Genomic DNA, 23,103 nt, shown 5'->3' with positions numbered 1-23,103 from the left:
ATTAATAAACAAAACATAAGACAGTAGAAAAAAATCAGTTGAAAAATAAGAATCAATCTGATTTGATTTTTCTTTTTTATTTATTTGTACATTAAGTTATTTATTTAATCTAATTTTGTCAGGTAAAAGAGACGATAAAGATTAAGATGAAATCAAATGAAAATGTAGCTGGAAAAAAGGATATTTTTTATAGACTTATTTACTTATGTCTGTATTTATTTCCTCATATGGCTCGATGTCTTTCACATGAATAACTCCCGTCATGTGATTTCGTCTCATCAACAAAACCACGTGACCAGCAATGAGGAAGTCAGCGCAGAGAGGAAGTATGATGGGAGGAGGACTGCCTCTGTAACGCTCAGCTCTGCCGTCTGTGTCCGAGGCTTCAGCATGACTCACACGGAGGCTGCTCTGTGTTTAAACCTGCTCCTGTTTCTTCATGTCGTGGCTCAGTTCAGGAGTTATGGACAGCAGCAGTGGCCCGTCCCCTACAGGTATGAAGACAGACCGTAAACAAACTTCTCCATGCTGAGTCTGCTCTGTAACTTGAAGTCATGTGAGAGACTCCTGTCCTAACTTCAGACTGACTCAGTCTTAACACGTTATTGTTTTATCATGTTTTATTATCGTTCTTTGTTTTCCTCCGAGTCAGCCAGTGTTACAGATGCTTCAACTTCCCTGAACTGTTAATCAGACAGTAAATGTCAAACACAATCTGTGTACTGTCCCTTTAATTAACAGACTTTTAGCTGATCTGAGCACAGTTTACTAAGTTATGGCCGGTGCGTTCACATGACTCCGGGAACTTTGGAAATCTACTTTTCTTGTTATCTAGTTTTGAATTTCATAGAAGTGTTTTGTGCAACACCAGTGGAGAATTAAGAGCACAACTGTAGGCATTGATCATGACTTTTGATGAAATGACAGTCATGATTGACTGACACAAGGCAGTCTTACTGAAGGCAGACACGTCACATGACACGACCATAAACATTTCCCGATCTACACAATAAATAAAGAAAAAGAGACATAATTTTCTGTTGTGGGTGTGTGGGATTCCTGTATCCCCACAGTCTGTTCATGAGCAAGCACACCAAAACCAAAGGATCACATTTTTTATTTATTTTTCAGATTTACAAACCCTCATTGGACATGGTCTAGATTGTCAGTGCACTAAAGCTGGTCACATCTGAACTGAACAGGACCCCTGTGACTTAATGCTGACCAACCATGTAACAAAAAAGTGGGTGTAGTGGTATAAACTCTCCCCGGTGCTGTCTGCATCCCTCATGTCATCCACAGGCGGTTTGATCGTCGCCCTGAGGTGGACTCTTACTGTGAAGCTCTCTTCCCGTTCTGTCCCACTGGAGACCGAGACGGACGGATTCCCTACATGAGAGACAGCGACGTCATCTCAGTTTATCGACTGCAAACGCCTGTGTGGGAATTCAAGTATGGAGATTTGTTGGGGAAATTTGTAAGTACATTTATCTCCTTATTGTCAATTAGGGCTGATTAAATGATGATTGATTAAATGTTTAGTCTATAAAATGTTAAACAATTGTGAAAAATGCTGATTACAATTTCCCAAAGTGACGTCTTCAAACAGCCCACAACCCCAAAATGATTTACTGTCATGTTGTACTTAAGGATAACATCACAAAACAGAGATTACAGAGATTAAGATGACGATACTACTATGCTGCTGCAGATGGTTGAACAGGTTATATCTGACAAAGATGTGTGATTAAATATAGTAAGGCTGTTAATATGGAAGTGCAACCTGCGACTGTATTCATAGAGTCACAGCTGTACACCCCTCTGCATGTCCACACAGTGAGGCTGTGGTTACAGTATTTCTTAGATTAAATCACCTGGTCCTGGTGGCCCCCTGCCCTGCAGGTTTTGGACCACATCTTTCCATGTAAACACAGCTTGAGAGTAAATATTATGTCTGTGTTTGGTTCACAGCATATCATGCATGATGCCGTTGGGTTCAGCAGTTCAGAGACGGGCGCCAACTTCACCATGGAGTGGTATGAGCTGTTTCAGCTGGGTAACTGCACCTTCCCTCACCTCAGACCTGAGGAGTTTGCACCGTTCTGGTGCAACCAGGGGGCTGCCTGCTTCTTTGAAGGCATCGATGACTTACACTGGTCACAGAATGGCACCTTGGAGAAACTGGGAGAGATCACAGGTAAGGCTTTACAGGTACAGTTTTGTATTTTTACTCATAGAGGTCAACAGAAAGTACAAATACAGTATGAGTGGATTTGTTTCAGAACTTGTGCTCTGTCATCTTGGCTTGTGATATTACAGATGGGAAGCGTTTCCTGTGTAGCTTCAGTCTGTTATAGTTTTGCTATACATCCCATTGTTGTCCTTGAACTATTAAAAACACTTCAATGAGCGACGCTTCACTATTTTTATCGTGTCTTTGTCTCCCCACAGCAGTATTGTGACTTGTTTAATCTCAGCCAGAAAAAACATTTCCACCCTCCCTTTGTTGGACTTCCTCGGCTCGACACTTGCCATTTCTGGTACATAATTGTTTTTATTTCCTTCTCCAGGGAACCAATTTAATGACATGGCCCAGTGGGTCCAGGACGACAACGAGACAGGGATCTACTACGAGACATGGACAGTTCGCTCTGACCCCAGCCCTAACGCCACAGTGTGGTTCGAGTCTTACGACTGCTCCCAGTTTGTCCACCGCACATACAGGAAACTGACTGAGCTCGGAGCCAAACTGTCCAGCAGAACTCAAACAAACTACACCAAGATCTACCTGTTCAGCGGGGAACCCACCTACCTGGGCAACGACAGCGCCATATTTGGACAGCCTGCCCTGAAGAATCTGGCAACGAACATCCGGGAATTTTACCACCCGTTCAGACCGCACCAGTCGTTTAAAGACTTTGCCTTCAGTCTGTTGGAGGCGTACAAGAAGGTGGTGTTGGACAAGAGCTTCTACCTCTACTACAACTTTGAGTACTGGCATCTGCCGATGAAGCCTCCGTACGTGCAGATTACATATGAAGAGGTGCCTTTGCCCTAAAATCAAACTTTAATTAGTGTTTTCATCAAGGCCTGCAAATTATCATTAATAATTAATCTGTTTTGTTTTGTTGTTTTTCTTTATGATTAAAGGATTGTCCAAAAGCCAAAGACATGAACATAAATAAAGATATTATAATAATAATAATAATAATAATAATAATAATAATAATAATAATTTAAAAAAACAGAACAGTGAATCTTCATGTTTCGAATGTTTGAATGATAAAATAATCGATTATCACAATTATTGTCAGGGTGTGAATTTCATTCTATACACTGAGAAAACACTCATCACAAGGTCCATTTAGTACTGATTCTGGGGCTTTCAACCACATCACATACACCTAAAGGTGCCCTGTGTGGTCTTCTTGTAAACAAAGTTCTGTTTACATGTAGTGTTTCTCACCAAAATGCACTGTGATCGTCCTCGAGGCATGTCAAACATGTGTAATGCATTCCCTTCCTTATAAAACATTTGTGATGCTATTTTTCAAAATATTTTCAACTGTGCATCGTTTACATATGTTTTTTTAGCTTGCGGTCTTCTTCCCTGCCTTTGTTGGTGAATTCCTGCATTTGAACCTTTTATTACAAAATGGACAAGAAGTCATCTGGGTGCTCTCTGCTCTTTTTGTTGATCATTCTTTCCAGGGATGTGATCAGAGTCTATATCCATCAAATAGCCCGTGGCTATAGCCTATAGTTATACCAATATTTGGCTCATCCCACATTGAAAGGGGTGAATGGATGAATTAGTCATAAGTAAAATGATTAAATACATGTAAAAGTTGTCTTACCCATCTGCACGATTATTGTAAAACTCACGAGCAGCTCACATCTGCAGCTGTTTGTCTGTGTTCAGTGGTCTACTGAGGGCCATTTTCAAGCTCCTCGGTTTTCTACAGTAATCCAGTGATCCAACAGTTTTTCAACAAGATCAGTTTTCCAGAAACGCTTTCCAGCAATTAAATTCTCCAAGATTTAGCTTTCCAGAGTTTTGGGTTTTCAACAGGTCGACTCTTCGTCCAAGTCCAAGTGGAAAGTCAGACATCAGAACGTCTGCAGCCCTCAAATGACCTCTGCTGAGTCATCGTTCTGTCTCCATGACAGTCACTTATACACATGCTGCATGTTAGTGAGCAAGTCACAGAAAATATTCAGTTTTACTCATACTTGTGAAATATATTTTCATTTTGTTTATACTTGTATGTTTTTTTTTCTTTCAGCGATTTGTTCCCAACGGTTTGTTTTTCCGTTTGTTACCGTTGAGCTGCTGTGTAGCAACATGGAAACCATTAGGCTAGTTTTTCTTGCAGTCTGAGTCATAATTACACTGACTCAGCAATTACTCATTCCAATACAACAGACCTGTCTGTGACATTAAAAACACAATCGAGAGAGACATAGAGAGTGCAGCAAGAGATTAAATACGCTAACAAAAGATATCAGTTGACCAACTTTGTTCCCCTCACTCCATCTCAGAAAAATTAGAGTTGCAGAAATGAAAGATGCAAAGAGTACATTCACAAGTTTTTATTACCGGTATAAGATCACAAGTCTAAAACAATAATCTTAATTTCAAGACAGGTGACCAGTAAAGCAAAGTAGACAAAGCATTTGCCATACAGAAGCAAAACTAAAGGACAGTATTGTCACCACCAGTTAACTCCTAATAAAACTCACTGGAGGACTCTCTGAACAAATGAGGTTGAAACAGCTGCATTTCAGTGAAACACCCTGAACGCATCCAGCTGAATTTTCCAATAAAGACAACAAACCAGTATTGAGACACAACCTTCACTTTAGAGCTGCGGCCACTGCAACCGTTTAATGCACTGCACAAATCATGAAAAATAATCAGGAGATATGTTACTGTACCACTGAGATGCTAATGTACATGAGCACAGACTATCAGCACAGGACTGTACCTCAGTGATAAGAGACCGAGACCATGGGTTGACCATGTTAGTTCAGTCCAATCAGAAGAAGAGTTTGCAGTTCCTGCAGTAAGTGTGACAGTTTAAGTCTACATGAAATGTCTCAATACAACATGAATAAAAGGAATCAGGTCTGAGTTATCTACAGATCCTGTTGGCATGCAAGGTTGTCCAAAAGTTTTTCCACCACCGATGACTTGTGGAAATAGATATTTTGTCAATTTATGTCTTAAACACAGATATATAGCTTTTAATGACTTAAGTCAAAAGGTTTTCGATTTTGCTAACAATTAGTCATTATGTAGCATACCTTAAAAACATTTCTGCATATTTGTACAATCTATCCTATTCTGGCTTTTTAAAATTGATCCCAGTTATGTGTCTTCTGATGTTAAATCAACTTTGATATTAGATTTTTTTTTATTATTATATAAAGCTGGTCAGTAAGATTTAGGCTTTTTGTTAAAATCTCTCCTGTGCATTGATTAATGATTGCAGAAGTGGACTGAAAACTTTTGGACCCCCCTGCACGCAACAAACCCATAGTGACCGAGGTGGAAGCGTCCTTATCTTGCTGCTGGTCTGCTTGCTGGTTATAGTGATTGCTTCTTTTGCATAACTGAAACACACAAATTCATTACAAAAGCAGTATCCATATCAATAAATTACACAGCTCATCTTCTTTAGTAACTACAGTATGAAAAAGATCCATCTAGTAAAGGATAACTCGCACTCTGGTTTTATAAAAGACACGAGCCGTCGGTTAAGGAAACTTCAAACCCTGACAGAGGGCGAAATAAAGAAATAAGTACATTTCTATTCATAATAATCAAACACACAGCGTTTTATATACAGATGCATTTGACTTCCTTCTTAAAGGAAAAAAGTTTGTTTCACTCGTCTGACTTGCCAAATCTCTCACGGCTGACATGAATGGATGTGTTGAACAGGAGGGCGAGCGGTTTCTGCAAAGATGTGTTTGTAATGACAAGATGAATATTGCTTCCTCTCCTGTTTATGTACGATGTGGTGACACAATACAGAGCAAACGTGGGCTAATAGGAGGGCAGATATTCACGATGGGTTTAGCGCTTGAACAGGCAAATAGCAGAAGATACAAATGAAACCTATTTAGGAAATATAATTTATTGCACCTGAGACACAAAGTGTTCCCGACGTGCATTGTAAGCTAACAGCTGCAGAGACTAGTCTATAGATTTATTATTAAGCATTCCGATCACGAAGGTTGGATACTTTCCAATATCTTCCTCCAAATTCAGATATTTCTGTGCACTAACTATATTTACAGTTATTTCTCTTTTTGTAATCAGTAATTATAGCTTTATTACTTCAATATGCTGTCCTTGGTCTCTGATTCAACAGAGCCCCAGTACAGTGTAAATAATAGGCATTAGAGTCTCGGTCCAACTGAAAAAAGTACTATAGTATTATAAAGATTGTTTCGTTGCTTTCATGAGGGCAGAAGAACATAGTTCGTCCTGACTGTCATTTGGTTTTCATTTAAGGTGCTAATGAGATCTGTGACTGTACACAAACCTTATTTATACAAAAAGACTGAGAAATTGTCAAGCCAATTGATGCGTGATGCAGGAAAGAAAAATATCCGCATGACTTGGAGAAAATACAAATCTATGACGTTAATCAACACTGTACAAGTTCACATCACAAAGATAGAGACCTATATACACATTTCTGGTTCTCTCCTGGCGAACTTCAAACATTTCCCACAATCACGATTTTATGTTTTTTGATGCTTGATTGAGGTCTGGCGAGGAGGAAAAGCAACATGACGTCAACTCTACTGCTGCTCTTTGTGTTTAAATTAGTTTAAAATTAGGTGGAGGACCCAGCCACTCTCCTGCAAAATTTAAGTGAATCCCCCCCCCCCTCCCCCCCTCCTTTGACAATACCTGACAAAACATCTTCTGTCACATACTATATACAAATACCATTGCAGCGGTTCGGAAACTGCCAATGTTGTATTTTGTTACAGAGTGCAGAGTTGCTATCTCAAACCGGATTTAAGTAGGCCAAGTGGTAGTGTAACAACATGCAATTGTGCATCTAATCGTCCCAAATTACTCCACCATGTTAAAAAGCATTAAAACACACACTCACATCTGCATACGTGTATACACACAAACATACACACCCACAATCGCGCACACCACCTCTCATCATAATATAGATTATCATTACCAGGCTACAATGTCCATAGAACTCTATAAGCAGTTATAAAAACATCGCTTTTCAGTCAAATATTTCCACCTGCGCTGGTCTGTGAGTGGATTGTTAAATATGTGAAGAAGCTGGCCTGGCGAGTTCTGTCTCGGGATTAGGCAAAGCAGGAATCCACAGTCCAGTTTGAAGAGAACAGGCAGAGATTTCTGTGGTGTTTGCATGACATGTTAACATTGTGTCGCAGTCAGGTGCCACATTACATCCCTGCTCTGCCCTGCACGCAGGAGTTCAGCAAGTTTATGCCCCCCATGTTGGCACCACACATTCCACTACAGCTGAGCATTTAAAGGCTTTTCAAAGCAAACATGGTGGCCATGAAAGTTCCACGCCTCAAACTTGACAGACTGAACTCCATGTGCCCCTTTGGCTTCACTTTACCAGGTCGGCATCATGTCTGGGAACCAGACTCGGCCCAGGTGCTTTGAAACCTCCCAGTGGATCTCATCCAGGGTGTATTTGTGATCTGGGATCAGCACCTCCTCCATGATGGACAGCTGGGAGAGCCTCCGGCCACACATCTTGACAAACTCCACAAACGCGCTACAGGAAACCTCGCACTCGCCCAGGCCGATGGCTGACAGCTGGTTGCAGTGCTTTGCGATGCGGATCAGCTCCTCATCCAGAGGACGCAGGCCGTTTGCGCACACCACCAGCTCCACCAGACGAGGGCAGTGGAGGCCAACTCGGCCCAACACCTCCTTACTGACCGAGCGACCAAAGTAGAGGTGTGTGACGGGGATCTCGTCGTTAAAGAAAGGGCCAAACTCGTCCTCATAGAGGAAGAAGTACATAACCAGGTTGAATTTGGGCGAGTGTCGCACCATGGCATCCCAGCTGCTCTTCTTGATGGTGTGGAAGTGCTGGCCAGGATTCTCGCTCACCACATCAATCCGCAGGTGTTCCAGGTGGACGTGTTTCTCAGAAGAGAGGGCCAGCAGGAGTTCATCACTCAGGAGGTGGTAGTTCAGTGCTAGCTCTCTCAGCCCGTGACACTGGTCTGCCACACACAGGATCCCTGCAAACATGGGCAGATTTTTTTTTTTTTTTTAAATCCAACTAATCATGAAATCCAGTCTTTTATTTTCTAAAAAGGATTAAAAAAAATCCTGGAAACATGCTCCTAAGAAATTGAAGTCTACTATAATCGCCAGAAAAGTTGCAGCTGAATCACTATCATAGCTAATGATTGAAACAGTTCCAGGAAAATGCATGCAAGAAACAGCCACAACAGTTCATTCATAATATATCATGCAATGTCTGGCGGTCCACTACATGAAATAACAACACTGTATGAGGACAGACAAGAAAATTACAGGCAGTAAATAAGCCACTGGATGGAAACACTAACTGCCTCATGACACAGAAAAAAAAGAAATTGAAAACATTTGACTGAAAAGGCAAAAATAGACATGGCTTGAAAATATTTTTGTTTTGAATATTATCCCACAATCATAATCAAAACAAAAGAAAGAAAAAAACATGACCAGGCTGCTTCCTCTTAGCTTAAACAATGAACACGTTTTAGAGTCTTTCTGCCCATTTTACCTGCTGGGGAGACGTGAGGGCAGCTGCTCATCTTCAGCAGCTTCAGGGTGTCACTGTTATTGGCCACCAGCACCTTCAGAGATGGATCATCCACTGGCGTGTCGTCAATCTTCAGCGAAGACAATGATTTGGAGTTGACGAACACTACAGTCAGAGCTGAGATGAAATGAGACTGTGGAAGGACAAAGATGATACAATGAATTAAAATGCTGTCAGAAGACCTTCTGAAGTGGCTACCAGGATGGCAGGTCTCAGCTTTGAATGTTTAGCCTTTATGAGTTACCTTTCATTGGCATTTTTCCTGGCAACATAGTTTTGAATACCTATTTAACAAAGGATTCATAAAGAAATTATATTTTCTATATTACAGCACTACTGCAGCCATTTTGCCTTTTTGTTTGTTTTTGCTTTCTACTTTGTAAGGGGAACAGCGGGATAATGTTTCATCTTAGTACAAACAACACTACAGCTGTGGTGAACTGAGATAATTAGCAGACCAGTCTGCGTTTTCCACTAAAGATGCGCCAGTGTTTCCAGTCTGAAGTTCCAGAGCGAGTGAGGTGAAGGCTACGTGACTCTCTAGTGTGGTATTATTATCCAATTCAGTCACAGGACACTTTTGTGCTTGAGAGTCTGTGAAGGATATTGAGTAGCGGAGAGAGAATCCTCCTGTATTTTGAACAGCACGTCTGCAGTGTTGGGTTCAGGCCTTCAGCCTGGCAGCTGCTGGACATTTTTCCTTTTGTTTACACGCTCTTGGTGTTGAACATGGCAGGATGTAACGTCACGAGCGATTGTGGTGGTTTCTTGCTATCTCCTGTGTTTTACATGTTAATAGCTAGGTATTTCTGTGGTATTTCATCCTATCTCAGACTGCAGCCAGAGAGACAAAATAACATCCTGTGCCCTTCAGAGGCCCGGAGAGTAATAACATCCTTGGCTATGCATCCGAACAAAGACTTCTGCTTTTCAGTTCCAGAGAATGTAAAACTATGCTATTAATTTAACCAATTAGTAACACGCTTAGCCACAGTTTTAAGGATAGCACTGTGCAAAGGCATTAGCAACATGTTATAAAATTAAATAGATCCTAATTTCCTTGTAAATCTGAAGAACAGGATGCTATAAAGACCCAGAGCCCTCGGGTTTATGTTAATTATACCTTTGGAACCTCCATGAAGCTGGGCCTGGCTGTAGAGATGAGCCCCAAGGTCTTCAGCGAGCAATTCACCAACTGTGAAAGAATGTCACATGCTGCCTCTGCAGACTCTGTACTACTGTCCACCTGGCAAGTACAAACAAAGACTCAATGTCATTTGAGGAACATAAAATAACATTTTTAGCCAGATGGTGCTAAGCATATTTTGACACAGACAAAACAGCTTTTCCACCCCTACCTTGAAGCTGACATACTGCAGGTGGTTGGAGTGCCTCTTTATGATCTGTTTGATGAGGTCTGGATGTGTGGCTTTCAGGTAAGAGCTGGCTGGCTGGTTAAGCTCAAACTCAAAGCACCTCCACAGCTCCGGCATGTGGAAAGCCTGGTTCCACCCACGGCACACCTGAGAGGCATAAGCCCGATCCAGTAGTGGAAGGTACTGGAAGATGTGTAGCAGGAGTTCCTGAGGCAGTCTTGCCCATTCACTGTCTGGGGACCCGCTGGCCCCCCCTGCCTCAGAGTCCTCGGTCTGCTTCCGCACCTTCTTGCAAACCTCCGGTGAGCTGTTACTGGAGGAGCTGTTGCCTCCCTCCTCTCCTCCTTTCATCCGCTTCATCCTGAGAAAAAGAGATAACAAGCTTGTTATATTCAAACATTACAAAACACAGAGATATTTAATTAAGCATCAAAATTATTTGACTTGTGATAAATGGCTTTAAATGACGTGATCCGAGATCTAGAACAGGTCCTAACAGTCGCTTTGCTATGGTTTGTCTGCTCTAAACGCCAGTCCTCTCTTGATCTATCCCCCCTTTCAAGAACAGATAAATATTAACTCATCCTGGTAAAGGGCTTGTATTGCTTGATCTCTCCCAACCTTGATAAATCTAGCACTACCCCAGTTAAAATACTGGTTGTTGATGTGTTTTGAAAGACTTTATTTCACAAAATGACCAAATATTCAGCCTTTTAATTATAAAGTTACAACTTTAGAAACCCCTACACTTTGATTATAATCAAACCTTATATATCTTTTATAATTGAGACCATACTTTCGCTTGTAACCTGAATGTATGCAGGTCTGTGTTTCCTTGCTGCATTTAAATGCAATATACTGCAGCACTGTATCAACCGTATGACAAAACTTAGGTGAATAGTTATTTTGTTTTGTAATTGTTTTCCTTGTGTGTGTACGTATCCCTCTCTGGTGGTTAGGCGTATACATTTTATATTTTAAAAGACAAAAGAGAGAATGGTCAATATGAGTTATTCCTTTCTCTCAGTAAACATAGGATTATTAAATTACACTGTTTGGTCATATTTGCCATTGAATCGTGTCTGTTATTTGATACGACGTTAACTTGTATTAGCCGGAGGCCAGACTAAACCATTAATATATTGGTATTACAAGCAGGGCAAGTCACTTAATTCAGTATTTATTAGCTGATACTGCATCTTGTCTTGCTCGGGTAACACTGAATGAACAAGAAACTACTTACATTACTCGCTAAGTTAGCTAACGCTGTGACAGCGTCACTTAAGGTAAGCGTTAGCTTAGCTAGCGAGGTTTCACGTTAAATTTACAAGAACGTGTAGCAAATGCTAGCTATCAAGCAAACTCGGGGTAGAAATATGTTAATATTCAAGACTTTATTTACAGAATGACCCAAAGCTCATTTCATACTCTGATATTTGCTAGTTTGACAACCACACTGCTAGCAAGTTCGGCCACCCACCGTACCTTGTTGTTTACACTCAGCTAGCTAACTAGCTGTTAGCAGGAAAATCCGACAACTGATATGACACTTCAACCCGGGCCCACGCTGGAAAAGCTCATTCGCACCAACCAAATAATACGCATCGGAGAACAATAACCAATCCGTCTGACGATAGAGAAGATATGAGAGAGGTTTTCAATGAAGAAACAGCCACGGTCTGGTACCTTCGCTCGGCTGACCCAATTCTTTCGCGGGAGTTACTGCCCCCCTAAACCTGAAATGGCGAAGTGTTGTTGTGACAGCAGCGGTGCACCATGGGAAATGCAATGCGAAATGGCTGTTGGTAAAGATCGTCCGTGATAGAAAGATGCCTCACACGACAGTCAAAAAACTAAATACACATATCACGTCTTGAAGTGAAAGACTCACTTTGCTGATTTGCTGAATTTTCTCTGACTCAGTTTTCTTTTTGACCTTTTTATGATTTGCACATTTCCTTTGATTATGGTGTATCAACTTTATATATATTATATATGGGAATCTGTTTATGAATGCACTAATACTCTCTTGTACCAGAATACATTTCAGCTAAATGTCTCTCCCGTTCAAAACTGTTCTTAACCAAACAAAAACAAAAACACATTGCTGTCAAGCCTTGCACACACATTGTAGACCAATCACAGGGTTTATTTTGCAATTTAGTGTGACCTGACTGAATTTGTTATCAGTTTGGAACCAGGAAATAAATGGCAGAGTAACACATCTTTGTATTTTTATAGTCTCCGGTGAAATGCACTCGAAATTTTAACTTTCGATTTGTGTTTACAGAAACTACATGCATCACGTAAGTATCGATTTGACACCACCATTATCTTCAATCTAAAGTTATCAGAGGTCAACAGCTACAATTTCACCACTCATTGAAAAATGACACGTGTATACTTTGCGAAACAGAGAACCTGGTTTATTACCATTCAACTCCATCCACCACAGATATTACAGAGCAGATTCACAAGTATTAAGCTTTTTTTATATAACAGCAGCTGCTTTTTTTCCACACTCTGTTCCCCTGACCCCCAGATCCCCCTGCCTCCTAATAGGGAAAAGCATTACAGGTGCACAATTTATTTGGTGTGAAGACTGGCCCCTCCAATCATTCAGCTGTAATCAGTCTCACTGCGAGGTTTTTTGTTTGTTTTTGTATTCATGTAGGATTTGGTACTCTTTTTTTTTTTTTTTGACTGAGCTGCTAACAGGATTTACATCCACCTTCATTCACTGCAGGCGCCAGGCTCCTCCTTCTCATTTCCAGACAACAGAAGAGATCTGACATTTAGAAGAGGGGGAATTACGACTGTCTACTGTATAAAAATGTACAGTGGCTTTATTGACATACATTCCATAGGTTAAACAGCTGCAAAATAGGAGGCACACCCAGTATTGCACTTCATTAAAAGTTCTGGCTCAAAACATAACCCAGAATATCAAACAAAACTGAAGTGAAGAGTAGCAACTTCGGAATACAGCTATTTTGAATAGTATCATATATACAAGATTAGATAAATCGTACACTATTTTCCTCCCAAACATAATATTCTTAACAGTCTTATCCACCAACTTGTCTTTTTTTGTCCGTCAACCCATGATGCACTTGACAGTGGAGAATACTGTACAAGATTACGAAAAAAAGTTTACATACAACAATATTTTAAATTCATAGTTAGGAAGCTGGAAATACGGCCTGTTCCTTTTTTTCTTTTTTTTAAAACCCACGCTGATCCACAGTTGCTTTTAAGCAAATTTATTTCCTATTCAATGTTTAATCTGTTACACTTCAGTGATCAGGAGGTGTGCAACGTCTATAGAAGCCGAGGGAATACAACGGCCGCATGCAAACACGTCACAAGTTATTTTCTTTTTTTTCTTCTTTTTTAAAATTCTATTGTTCTTTTTTTCCCATTCAGGTTTCTCTGAATCCAAAAAAGCCTCAGCTTGTTTTCGTTGCAGAGCCTGGATACCGATGTTGGTAGAAGAGCAGACCTGAGGACTCTTGGCGTAGAGCAGAAACCCGGTCCAGTGTCCAGGAGACTTGACGATGCAAGAGTCGAGTTTCACGGCTGGGCCTCAGCAGCAGCCAGAAATCACAGTAGACAAACTGGTTTTCAGTGAAAGTTTTGTTGTTTAGAAGGTGTGGGCATTTCTGCACACCCCACAGCCCAGGGCAAACTCCTCCCCTGTTGGTGGGTGAACTACATGCAAAGGGCACTCAGTACCCTCCAGCTGTTTGCCTTTGGGCCCTGTGATAGAAAGGACAAAAACAACATATCACTTATGTTTTTCCTGTAGTTATTTCTGGCTGGTATTTCCTGTCAGTCATGCACTCTGAATAATTTAACATTTTCCAGCAGAGTGGAGTCAGTAGAATGGTTAAGCACCTGCAGGACAATGGGGCAGTTCCTCTTTGGGGACACTGGTCATCCTCTGGAAGTCATCATGGCAGGCGTTGCAGAAGTGTGTGGTGCCAAAGCAGAAGAAAACAGCCACCGAGCAGCAGTACCGGCATTTATACTCCAGGAAGTCTGTGCCATGCTTGGAGCACATCTGGTGAGAAACATAGTTTCAACATCATCATCATTTTTGTGTTAATAGTCCAGCTAATCACCATTTTTAAAGGATCAGTTAATGCATATTGGGACATATTCTCATTTACTTTCTTGCCCAAAGTGAGATGAGAAGATGAATACCTCACAGTGATGACAAGACTCAGGGAAGTCACTGCTCCCGGTCAAGAAACTGACACTCAGACAGAACCAAGCTAACGCTTACCTGTGCTGTGCTAAGCTAATTGGCTGCTAATTCCATTTTCATATTTAGCATACAGCAAGAAACAGAATAAGTGTATTCCCCAAAATTATTGCTGTAAACTGCCCATAGTAATGTCAGGATCCCCACAGTCATCATTTACCCACCTGAGCCCTGGAGACATCTGAGCATGCTCCACAGATCAGCTCACTGGGGTCGTAGTCATCTCCCTGTCCTGCCTCAGCATCGCAGCGTGCCTCGCCCCCAAAATAGGCCTGGAAATAAGGCCAATCATTAATTCTCAAACCCCTAAACAACATTTGAATGAAAAATGACTTTGTTTATATGGTACCTTCTTGCACTTGTAGCAGACATAGTATGCATATCTGTTCATGGCAAAGCCTGCAGGGTCATTGTGGAAACGTGCTCCTGGTGTAGTTATTGCCTCACTCTTATGCAGACCCTCATACTCCAGCCTCATCAGAGCCTTCCTTCTCACATCTTCGTAGAGCTCCTTAATCGGGTCGAGCAGGTCTTTGATCACTGAGTGATTGATTTTGTTCTGGAGGCAGACAATGGAACAAACAAACCAGGCCACGTTTATAAATAAAGTGCTGTTGAGGGACTGTTGGTGTATGTGTCATTTCACAAAGATGACAGTAAACAAAACAGTCAGTCTGTGTGGGAAATGCACACTGTAGACAGAGCTTCTTGAACAAAGCGTTTCGGCAAACTGAGCTCAATCAACTTCAAGGCGTGGTGGAAACGGTTTTCAGCCTCTTTGTCGCCAGCTTAATCTGTTAAATCAGAGAGGTGCAGGTCTTACCTTGCAAATGGGACACAGCATAAACCCAAACGTGATCCGGGGCCCAAGCCAGCGATTTTCAAGAACACGACGAGTACACTGAAGGTGGAACACGTGAGTGCAGTCCAGCTGAGAAAAGAACAAAGAGTTGGACATTAAATGATTAAAATCTGAAGTGAAACGCTTTCTGTTAATGGACAACACTTCTATTTTTAGAGCTAGTGTACCTGTACTGCAGGGGCAGCAGAGAGAGCCTCTGTGAAGCAGATCATACACATGTCATCTGCATCCTGCTTCAGACAGCCGGTGTTCTTGTCACAGCCGTGCAGACATGGCAGGCAGCTCTCCTCATTCTTGACTCCTCCACAGGGGTGTCCACAAGGATGAGTTTTACTGCAGGCCAGCTTAGCATATTCCTGAGGGACACAACATGAGGGACACTGATGAGGATTTGGAACCGCGGTGAAATACATACTTTACTACACAACTCTAACATTGCTTAGTGTGCATCTTGTGTAAGTATTTGTTCCTCTCTGCAGTGGGTGGACAACACCTCATCCATTATTTGAGGCTCAGCACAGACTACTCTTTTTGAGGCAATCAAGGAAGTTTCTCAAAGGAGGAGATGCTTCATCTCAGCAAATATTATAAATATTCTGGAAAAATGTTTCCACTCAGCACAACAACAAATATAAAAATCCTTAGGTCCAAGAATAGAATCTATGCATCTGCCCTTTGAATTATAGCAAAACGGTAAAGCATAAAATATATTTTTAATTGATAAACTTTGCTCTTATTGTTTTTGTATAGTCTGATATTGTCTTTGTATACTAGTGTATATGCTGTATGTATTTTGGTAAAACAAAAAATGATGATGGTCAGTACCTGGCAGTCTGGGTCTGAGCAGACACTGCCCACTGCAGACAGCTCGGTTCCATTCCTCGTACCACAGAACCTACAGGCGTCTGAGCTGCTGGACGCTGGTTTACCTGCAAAAACAATAGATGTGTCAGAGTAGAAATATCTGCATCAAGAGAAGCCATGAAGCCCTTTGGTAAAATCCAAAAATTTTACCTGTGTGCTCTCTGAACTCCACCATAGCCTTCATAGTCTTAGAGTCTGCCAGAGCCATGAGCCAGAAGAGCTTGGTCCTCCCACAGCCTTCATGGAGATCCACCTTTATGGCTTCCTCCTCCTCCTTGAACACCTGAAAGCAGCCACGAAGAGAAGATTAAACACCAGTTCACCAGGAAAAGAACCATCATGCTAACAAAGTGGAATGTGTGTCGACCAACACTAACCTGTCTCTGGTGAGAGCGTGTGCGTCGGTGGAGGTGAAGGAAGCGGTCACAGTCGGTGCAGAGGTTGCCACACATGTTGCACAGGATGATGGCTGCGGTCTCACCATCATCATGGTTGTCACACATGGGCTGTGGAGAGAAGAGAAGGAAATACATTTATCGATTCTTATTTATTCTTTTAAATATCAGTTATTCATTTATATACATTATCACTCTTTTATATCATACTCACCATCTGCTTCTGCTGTCCATCTTTGCCCATCCAGCGACCAGAGGACAGCCTGTCCACATGGTCCTGGTCCAGCACACACAGTGAAGCTAAGGCCAGCCACAGCTAAGACACAGACAAAAAGGGATATAGTATAAGAATAATTAATAACCACAATCTGTAAACATAGATACCAGATATAGATAGGCGTTGTGTATGATGATAGTTGAATCCATACCCTTGTGGTGGCGATACAGCGTACAGGAGACCGATGCTCCTCCTCCATTTTGGTTAGGGCTATGATGGTCTCAGCTATCGCATTTTTGGTGACTCTGGACCAAGAATCTGAAAGGTGGCCCTAAACACAGCAAATGACCGTCTTAGAGGTATTTTCCAACACATACAACACATGAACGCACAGAATTTATGACAAAGATTACAAATGTGGCTCCATTTCAAATTAGGCTCACAGAGAGTTTAAAAAAGAGATTAAAAAAACGGGAACTTACAGCTGCCATGTCTTTAACCAGCTTAATGATGATCTCTGCTATCTGAGGAGGAGTGGAGCCTTTCATCCACCAGTGGCTCTCCCCTCTGCGGATGTAGCTGAGCATGACAGAGAGGGAGCATAAAGTATAAGGATCAAAGAAAACTGCCATTAACCACAAACTGAATCAATGCAAATTTGTTTTATAACTTTGTCTTAGCAGGAACTAACTCACCTGGAGTTGAAGATCATGGGTAGGGTGACAGTGGTGACCCCTTTACCAGCGGCCATGCCTGCAGTGCCAGAGATGGTGGTGCCTTTGGCTTTCAGCTGCACAGTGAGGGCTTTTGCGATGCAGCCCAGGAACATGTCAAGGATGCAGAGCTTGTTCCAGTCACCCTTTTCTGTGGAGTGGATGATGTCACTGATGTCTGCTGGCGGCAGAGCCTTCACCCCGATGATGCTGGCAAGTCGCACTGGTGTAACCTCTGGAAGGACGCGTCTGAGCAATGATGTGACCTGAGGTGGGGTAAGATGAGACAGCAAACAGGAACATCATTTGTACAGTGTCATGTTTATACATGCACTCAAACCACAGATGTATTTAAATGGATGAGTCTTGGCAAGAAGACTCCACATGGTACCATTAATTACTCAACTGCACATGACTAAAACTCTGAGTTGAGCGTGTGTGTGTGTGTGTGTTCCCTTGCTCACCTGTCTCTGTACTCTGGGGGAAGCCGTGTGCAGCAGAGAAAATAGGTCTTGCATTAGTGTTAGCTGCTGAGCGAGGTATTGGCGGCCGACATTGGAGCCACTGAGAGCCAGGACCATGGACAGGAGCTCAAAGCAGTAGGCGTCTGAGGAGGCATCATCGTCACTGGGCTGCGAGTTAGCATTCTCTTTGCTGGAGATGGCGTGCTCCCATTCCTCCCTCACACGTGTGGCCTCCATACGGATGGCCTGGACGATGTGCGCACACACCTGGAAATGAAAACACTCATGAGGTTAGAGGGCTGCGATTGTAATACCTCATCCTGTTGAATGCTATGAGGAACTGACTATTTACCTGTTTCTGGAGGTTGGTCAGTTTGCTCCTGCTGAAAATGATTCCCACCATGTGCTCTTTAAGGTCTGCATCAGATGGCACCTATTCATAAAAGAATATAAAAAAGGTAAAACATTAGGCTAAAGATCACTTAATATTTGAGTCAGTTAAACTGAACATTTTTCACAATGTGACAGTGCAGACCTTGTCTTCTCCCTCTGGTGATGAAAGCAGGTTTTTCTCCTCCTGTTCTGGAGTCGGCTCTGCATCTCCACAGATGAGTTTTCCAAAGACCTTAATGAACAAAACAAAGTAGAAATATTAAAACTTCCAAGAGACTCGAGCTTTTTGCACCAAATATGTGATATTTGTAAAATGTAATGGTTTCAAACAGACAGTATAGTACAGTAACAGTTAGACAGACCTGTGAGGTGATGAGGCGAAACACTCGGAGAGTCTCGGCCTCACAGTTCTTCTGCTGGGCCATGCTGGCTGAGATCTGTCCCAGAATCTTGATGCTCTCACCCTCTTTCCAACCGAGGACCTTCACCTGACGCACCCTCAGGGTGTTCTCCGGACCTTTCAGTTCCACCTTGATCACATGATGATCCCCTCCAGGGAGCTCACTTGTCACCCAGCCCATGTGTCGTGAGTCGAGGTCAACCTTGAAAAATCATTGGGATGTTCACACTGTTCACCACATGTAACTCTGTAGCGTTTTGTAATGCTAGATATAGGTGCACTCCATTAATTGAATACCTTTTGATATTTTGATACTATTGTTTCTCCACAAAATTTAACCATTAACCACATTTAAACCTAACCATTATGATTTGGAGAGGAGAAAAAAGGTGTTATAAATATAAAGAGCTTTAGATGGCACAGAACACAAACAGCACAGAAAGGCCACAGACCATCTGTGGTGTGTTTTGTAAATAGCTTTGATGAAAGTGGATCAGATTTGGTTGCATTCAAATACTCAAGACCTAGTGTGTTAATATTTAACAGACTGTTTAAATAGAATACTTTACAGCACAAAGTATACTGATTAAACTGTTGTCTGACACCACTGCTGAAGAAGCTGATCATACCTGTTTGATTCTGCAGAGATCCTCTATTGCTTTTCCACACAGGAATGTCACTGATGTGACTTTGTTCTGTAGATATGACATCAGACAACGCTTATAAATACATTAGAATTATCAATTTGATTAATGCATTTACACTATGACAAGCAGTGTTTTATCCCCCACACAATCTAAATGCCTGGTTTGCCGTTGCCCTTACCCCGATGTCTCTGGAGTTGTCCACATGAACAGACACGTTGGCGGCGTTAATGCCTTTCACACAGCTGATGGTGATGCTCTTGGTTTTGTTCTTGTCTTCGTCTCCAGATTCCCAGAAGGTCTCCGTGGAGCCGTCTGTTAAGCTGCCTATCATGGCAGGACGGCTGGACGTCTTGATGTCTACTACACTGGTCAGGTCTTTTAGACAGGTCACCAGGCACAGATCCTGTCATCACACACAGATATCAGGTTAGTGCATGTCATAAACACAGGTGCATGACAAACAATGAGACTTTGTTGGTCCAAACTGTATTTACCAACAGAAGACAGATGTGATTTGTAAATGAATGTGGTTGTATTCTTGCCTGGCTAATTGCTTCATAGCCTGACTGCACACTGATGTTGAAGCTCTCCTCGCTGTCTCCATCATCTGACTTAGACAAGATGTTGTTGATGTGATGGAAAACATTGCTCTGGTGGAGGAACTGGTGGTCGGACTGCTTGAACTTGAGACTCCAGCACCTGAAAGAATACGTCGGCAAGTTACAATCCCATTATAAACACATGAAGCTCACAAAGGGCAAAAGTGCAAAAGAGGTCGTGACAATTTCAATTATAATGTAAATTATTACTTGCCAACTTATTGTTGACATTGTAACATCACAATGAGCAGTACTTTAATTAAGAAAACATGTCAAAGATGAAAATGAGGACACGATCCCTAACACGAATTAGTATAAATTGAAATCAATCCATCTAAAAATGTTGATGAGGGGGTAGGTATAATTTTTCAGTCATTCAGAAACTGTACCTGAGCGCCATCTGCTGAAGTGAGCTGCCACTAGGAAGTGACATCATTAGGTCAGAGATGGTCTGAAGGAGGCGGTGGAAGGTGTGGGGTAGAGGATGAGCCGCCTCTCCGGCAATAACAATGTCTGACAGCGGGTGCTCACAAACACCAAGGTCTCTCTCCTGTAGGATGCAGAGTGGAGATGTTCATGAGAAAAAGATGCACAGCAAAGCAAACATAACGCTGCATGCTTCTTGACATTTAACCACTTATTACCTGTTCCACGATTTCTTTGTTTCCCTTGTTCTCATCTTCTTCTTCATCCTCAGGCTCAAAGGGTGATGGGGTGAGGGATGCTACAAAATGCCAAAGGATGTCGTGCAGGGAGGTGGTCTGGATCACATTGCACAGCAGCCAGTTGAATGCCTGACGGAGACATCACGGGAAAAACATTTTTTAATTAGTCTAACCTTTATTATACACAAACAATGCGAGAGTGCAATGAGGCCAATTAAGTCTAAAAAATGTTATTAATTATTTAGCAATATCCAGACAACTATTCGCCTATAACCCAGAGTCACTGCTCTATAAATAGCAATAATTAGCCGAGCCTGAGCTCTGAGATTCAGGGAGATACTGTATTACAGGCTAATCATCAGTACCTCCATGGCAAACACCCTGCAGGCAGACTTCCTCAGTGCGTGCCTCATGGCCACCTCGAGGCCCTCCAGGTCGTGGTGCTGGATAACAAAAGCCAGGACAGGCCACTGGAAGTTCCTCTCCCCCTTACTGAGAGAGCCGTGGGCTGAGATCAGCCTGGAGAGCTCAGGAGATGGGTGTCGTAGCAGGGAAGACCCCACCTCTGTATGAGGGACAGAGCAGGTTGGTATTACAGATGATGCATAACTTACCCTGAAGTATGACTAATCACTTCTCAGATGATGACTACATGTGCTTACCTGCATCACCACTGTGGACCCTGCGTCTGGGGACGGCTTTGACTCGGGCTGGAGAAGGCGAGTGTTGCTTGTCGTACTCAGATGCTACGACCGAGTAAGACCTCTGAAACACCGTACGCTTCGCCGTGTCGCTGTCTGTGATTGGACTGGTCTCGAGACTAAATGAGAGCCCATAGACAACAAACCATCACAGTTTAAATAGAGTGCCAGAATAAGGGATTTTTCTTCTGTAGCAAATGTGGAAATGTGTTTGCTGACAAAACAACGGCCCATATATTTTCATACCACTGAGAGGGCTTTATGTTATGTAACAGCATATATACTTCATACCACTTAAATCTTATTGGTTTGAAAAAGCACTTAGACCAAATCAATGGTATTTTATGGTACTCAATACTCTGTACTGTATAAGATGAGGCTGGTGATAACAAGGCATAACAGGCCACATTATCAGAACTTAATGCTTGCTGTCAAACTTGCTCTGCCATGAACATTCAATAGTGTGGAAAAAGAACTTCAACATATGAAAAAGTAATGGCAACCTGATCTGCCAGGGCTCAAGCATAAATTGTGTCTGAAAAATATCAGTAACTATAAGTAACAGCAGCAATTTGTAAGGATGCAATTAAGGGAAAGTCGAAGTAACTAAAACACGTGTTACCTGGGGGGCATTGATTTCATGTTGCTCTCTGGTTCCTCAAACACATTGGGACAGGCGTCAGGGGTTACTGAAATGTAGGGCGCAGGAACAGATGTTGAGCGCAAATACCTCATTTCATCTTGGAAGAGGTTATCGTCCTGGTAGCCTCCAAAGTTCTCAGTGTGTTGCCTGAGGAATGAGAAGAGAGTGGGAGTGGCTCAAATCATTGTTCCAGCACATGTTACTGTACGTTTTTTTTTGCCTATGAAAGACAACCTGTTATTAACTGAGCTGTTAGCTACCTGGCTAGAGTCTGAAGGTAGAGGCAGCCCATTTTATTGGGGAGTTCGTCCGACACACCCTCCTTGAGGCTGGGAAGCAGCTGGGAGTGCAGGGGCCGGGGAGGGTGGTGGCACAGCATGCTGGGCTCGGCAGCACTGCTGAGGGACAGCAGGAACAAAGCGTTGGCCCGAATCACTTGGTGGGCCTCCATAGTGGGCAGCGCTCGGGGAGTCTTCACCTGCAGGGGTTTCTTCCTGGATTGCTTCACCTGGCAAGGAACATACAAATTGTTTTTTAACTGAAATCTAACACATATTCCAGCACTAAAGCCTTGCAGCAGGAGGCTACCTTTTCCCTGGCGGCAGTCTGTTTCTCTCTCAGGTATTTCTCCCTACAGCGATCACACACCAGGTACCAGGTGCTGCCTCCAATGCCTCCATCTCCACAGTTCCCAGCCCAACCACCACAGAAGTGGCCAATGCTGTTGTAGCCCTGGCCTCCAGCATAGCGGCCACAACCTGCCAAGGAAATACGAAGGAGGGATGTTTAAGGCACAAATTACATTTTGGAAGGTTATAAGTCACTTTAATCAAAATGCAAAGTAAAACGTACTTAAAAGGGGCGGGCAATCTTGTAAAAAAAAAAAAATGTTCACAATTTAGAATTTTCCTGTAGATTGTAGCCAGACTTGAAATCTCTTTTGGCACATCCTCCTCATCCGCCATTCCACTAGCTATAAAATCAAGTTGTATTATTTATTTACTAAATGTCACCCAAGGAAGAGCCACATGAACTAATTTGTCCAATCAGCATA

At 42.3% G+C, this 23,103-nt stretch overlaps 3 protein-coding genes across 33 annotated transcripts in view; 1 reads left to right on the top strand and 2 right to left on the bottom strand.

Moving 5' to 3' along the window:
* Positions 1–231: 231 nt before the first annotated feature.
* Positions 232–4,262, top strand: cln5 (CLN5 lysosomal BMP synthase). The gene is made up of 4 exons (XM_084362755.1): positions 232–494; positions 1,303–1,477; positions 1,972–2,197; positions 2,571–4,262. Exons 1-4 carry the CDS (start codon positions 247–249, stop codon positions 3,056–3,058), a joined length of 1,137 nt encoding a protein of 378 aa, XP_084218881.1. The 5' UTR covers positions 232–246; the 3' UTR covers positions 3,059–4,262.
* Positions 4,263–4,578: 316 nt separating this feature from the next.
* On the bottom strand, positions 4,579–11,990 carry fbxl3a (F-box and leucine-rich repeat protein 3a). 2 transcript variants are annotated; one of them, XM_084362754.1, is made up of 5 exons: positions 11,906–11,990; positions 10,202–10,580; positions 9,967–10,089; positions 8,805–8,976; positions 4,579–8,274 (listed from the first exon to the last, which is right to left on the bottom strand). In XM_084362754.1, exons 2-5 carry the CDS (start codon positions 10,577–10,579, stop codon positions 7,634–7,636), a joined length of 1,314 nt encoding a protein of 437 aa, XP_084218880.1. In that variant the 5' UTR covers position 10,580; positions 11,906–11,990; the 3' UTR covers positions 4,579–7,633. The 2 variants fall into 2 exon arrangements, with proteins under 2 accessions (XP_084218880.1, XP_084218879.1); XM_084362753.1 differs by having other exon boundaries at positions 11,705–11,969.
* A 630-nt stretch (positions 11,991–12,620) lies between these two features.
* The window catches only part of mycbp2 (MYC binding protein 2), a 64,567-nt gene continuing 54,084 nt past the window's right edge, over positions 12,621–23,103 (bottom strand). For 17 of the 30 annotated variants that reach the window (XM_084362310.1, XM_084362338.1, XM_084362324.1 and 14 more), the window contains 27 exons: positions 22,638–22,807; positions 22,310–22,557; positions 22,030–22,196; positions 21,368–21,538; positions 21,071–21,270; positions 20,685–20,834; positions 20,430–20,590; positions 19,984–20,140; positions 19,620–19,844; positions 19,424–19,489; positions 18,757–18,996; positions 18,537–18,626; positions 18,354–18,434; positions 18,002–18,268; positions 17,520–17,803; positions 17,307–17,403; positions 17,036–17,155; positions 16,822–16,923; positions 16,590–16,718; positions 16,363–16,495; positions 16,174–16,277; positions 15,516–15,704; positions 15,310–15,417; positions 14,836–15,045; positions 14,651–14,758; positions 14,117–14,282; positions 12,621–13,978 (listed from right to left, as the gene is read on the bottom strand). In XM_084362310.1, the coding sequence (XP_084218436.1) occupies positions 13,863–13,978; positions 14,117–14,282; positions 14,651–14,758; positions 14,836–15,045; positions 15,310–15,417; positions 15,516–15,704; positions 16,174–16,277; positions 16,363–16,495; positions 16,590–16,718; positions 16,822–16,923; positions 17,036–17,155; positions 17,307–17,403; positions 17,520–17,803; positions 18,002–18,268; positions 18,354–18,434; positions 18,537–18,626; positions 18,757–18,996; positions 19,424–19,489; positions 19,620–19,844; positions 19,984–20,140; positions 20,430–20,590; positions 20,685–20,834; positions 21,071–21,270; positions 21,368–21,538; positions 22,030–22,196; positions 22,310–22,557; positions 22,638–22,807 (4,259 nt within the window). In that variant the 3' untranslated portion in view covers positions 12,621–13,862. Of the gene's footprint in view, positions 13,979–14,116; positions 14,283–14,650; positions 14,759–14,835; positions 15,046–15,309; positions 15,418–15,515; positions 15,705–16,173; positions 16,278–16,362; positions 16,496–16,589; positions 16,719–16,821; positions 16,924–17,035; positions 17,156–17,306; positions 17,404–17,519; positions 17,804–18,001; positions 18,269–18,353; positions 18,435–18,536; positions 18,627–18,756; positions 18,997–19,423; positions 19,490–19,619; positions 19,845–19,983; positions 20,141–20,429; positions 20,591–20,684; positions 20,835–21,070; positions 21,271–21,367; positions 21,539–22,028; positions 22,197–22,309; positions 22,558–22,637; positions 22,808–23,103 lie in introns of all 30 variants that reach the window. The other 13 variants (XM_084362321.1, XM_084362312.1, XM_084362337.1 and 10 more) reach the window with 1 other exon arrangement.

The sequence above is a fragment of the Pagrus pagrus genome (assembly GCF_965226575.1).
Source record: "Pagrus pagrus genome assembly, chromosome: 9".
Classification (NCBI taxonomy): domain Eukaryota; kingdom Metazoa; phylum Chordata; class Actinopteri; order Spariformes; family Sparidae; genus Pagrus; species Pagrus pagrus.
The sequence above is the reverse complement of the archived record's forward strand: the minus strand, read 5'-3'. Positions and strand labels throughout refer to the sequence as shown.

What these genes read in the sequence shown, in the direction of transcription:
- cln5 (XM_084362755.1), top strand. Translation starts at nt 247, where the DNA reads ATGAATAACTCCCGTCATGTGATTTCGTCTCATCAACAAAACCACGTG. An exon ending in CAGTGGCCCGTCCCCTACAG is followed by an intron (nt 495 to 1,302) that starts GTATGAAGACAG and finishes TGTCATCCACAG; the next exon opens with GCGGTTTGATCGTCGCCCTG. An exon ending in GAAACTGGGAGAGATCACAG is followed by an intron (nt 2,198 to 2,570) that starts GTAAGGCTTTAC and finishes TTCCTTCTCCAG; the next exon opens with GGAACCAATTTAATGACATG.
- fbxl3a (XM_084362754.1), bottom strand. Translation starts at nt 10,579, where the DNA reads ATGAAGCGGATGAAAGGAGGAGAGGAGGGAGGCAACAGCTCCTCCAGT. An exon ending in TGCAGTATGTCAGCTTCAAG is followed by an intron (nt 10,090 to 10,201) that starts GTAGGGGTGGAA and finishes TGTACTTGCCAG; the next exon opens with GTGGACAGTAGTACAGAGTC. An exon ending in GCTTCATGGAGGTTCCAAAG is followed by an intron (nt 8,977 to 9,966) that starts GTATAATTAACA and finishes GTCCTTCCACAG; the next exon opens with TCTCATTTCATCTCAGCTCT.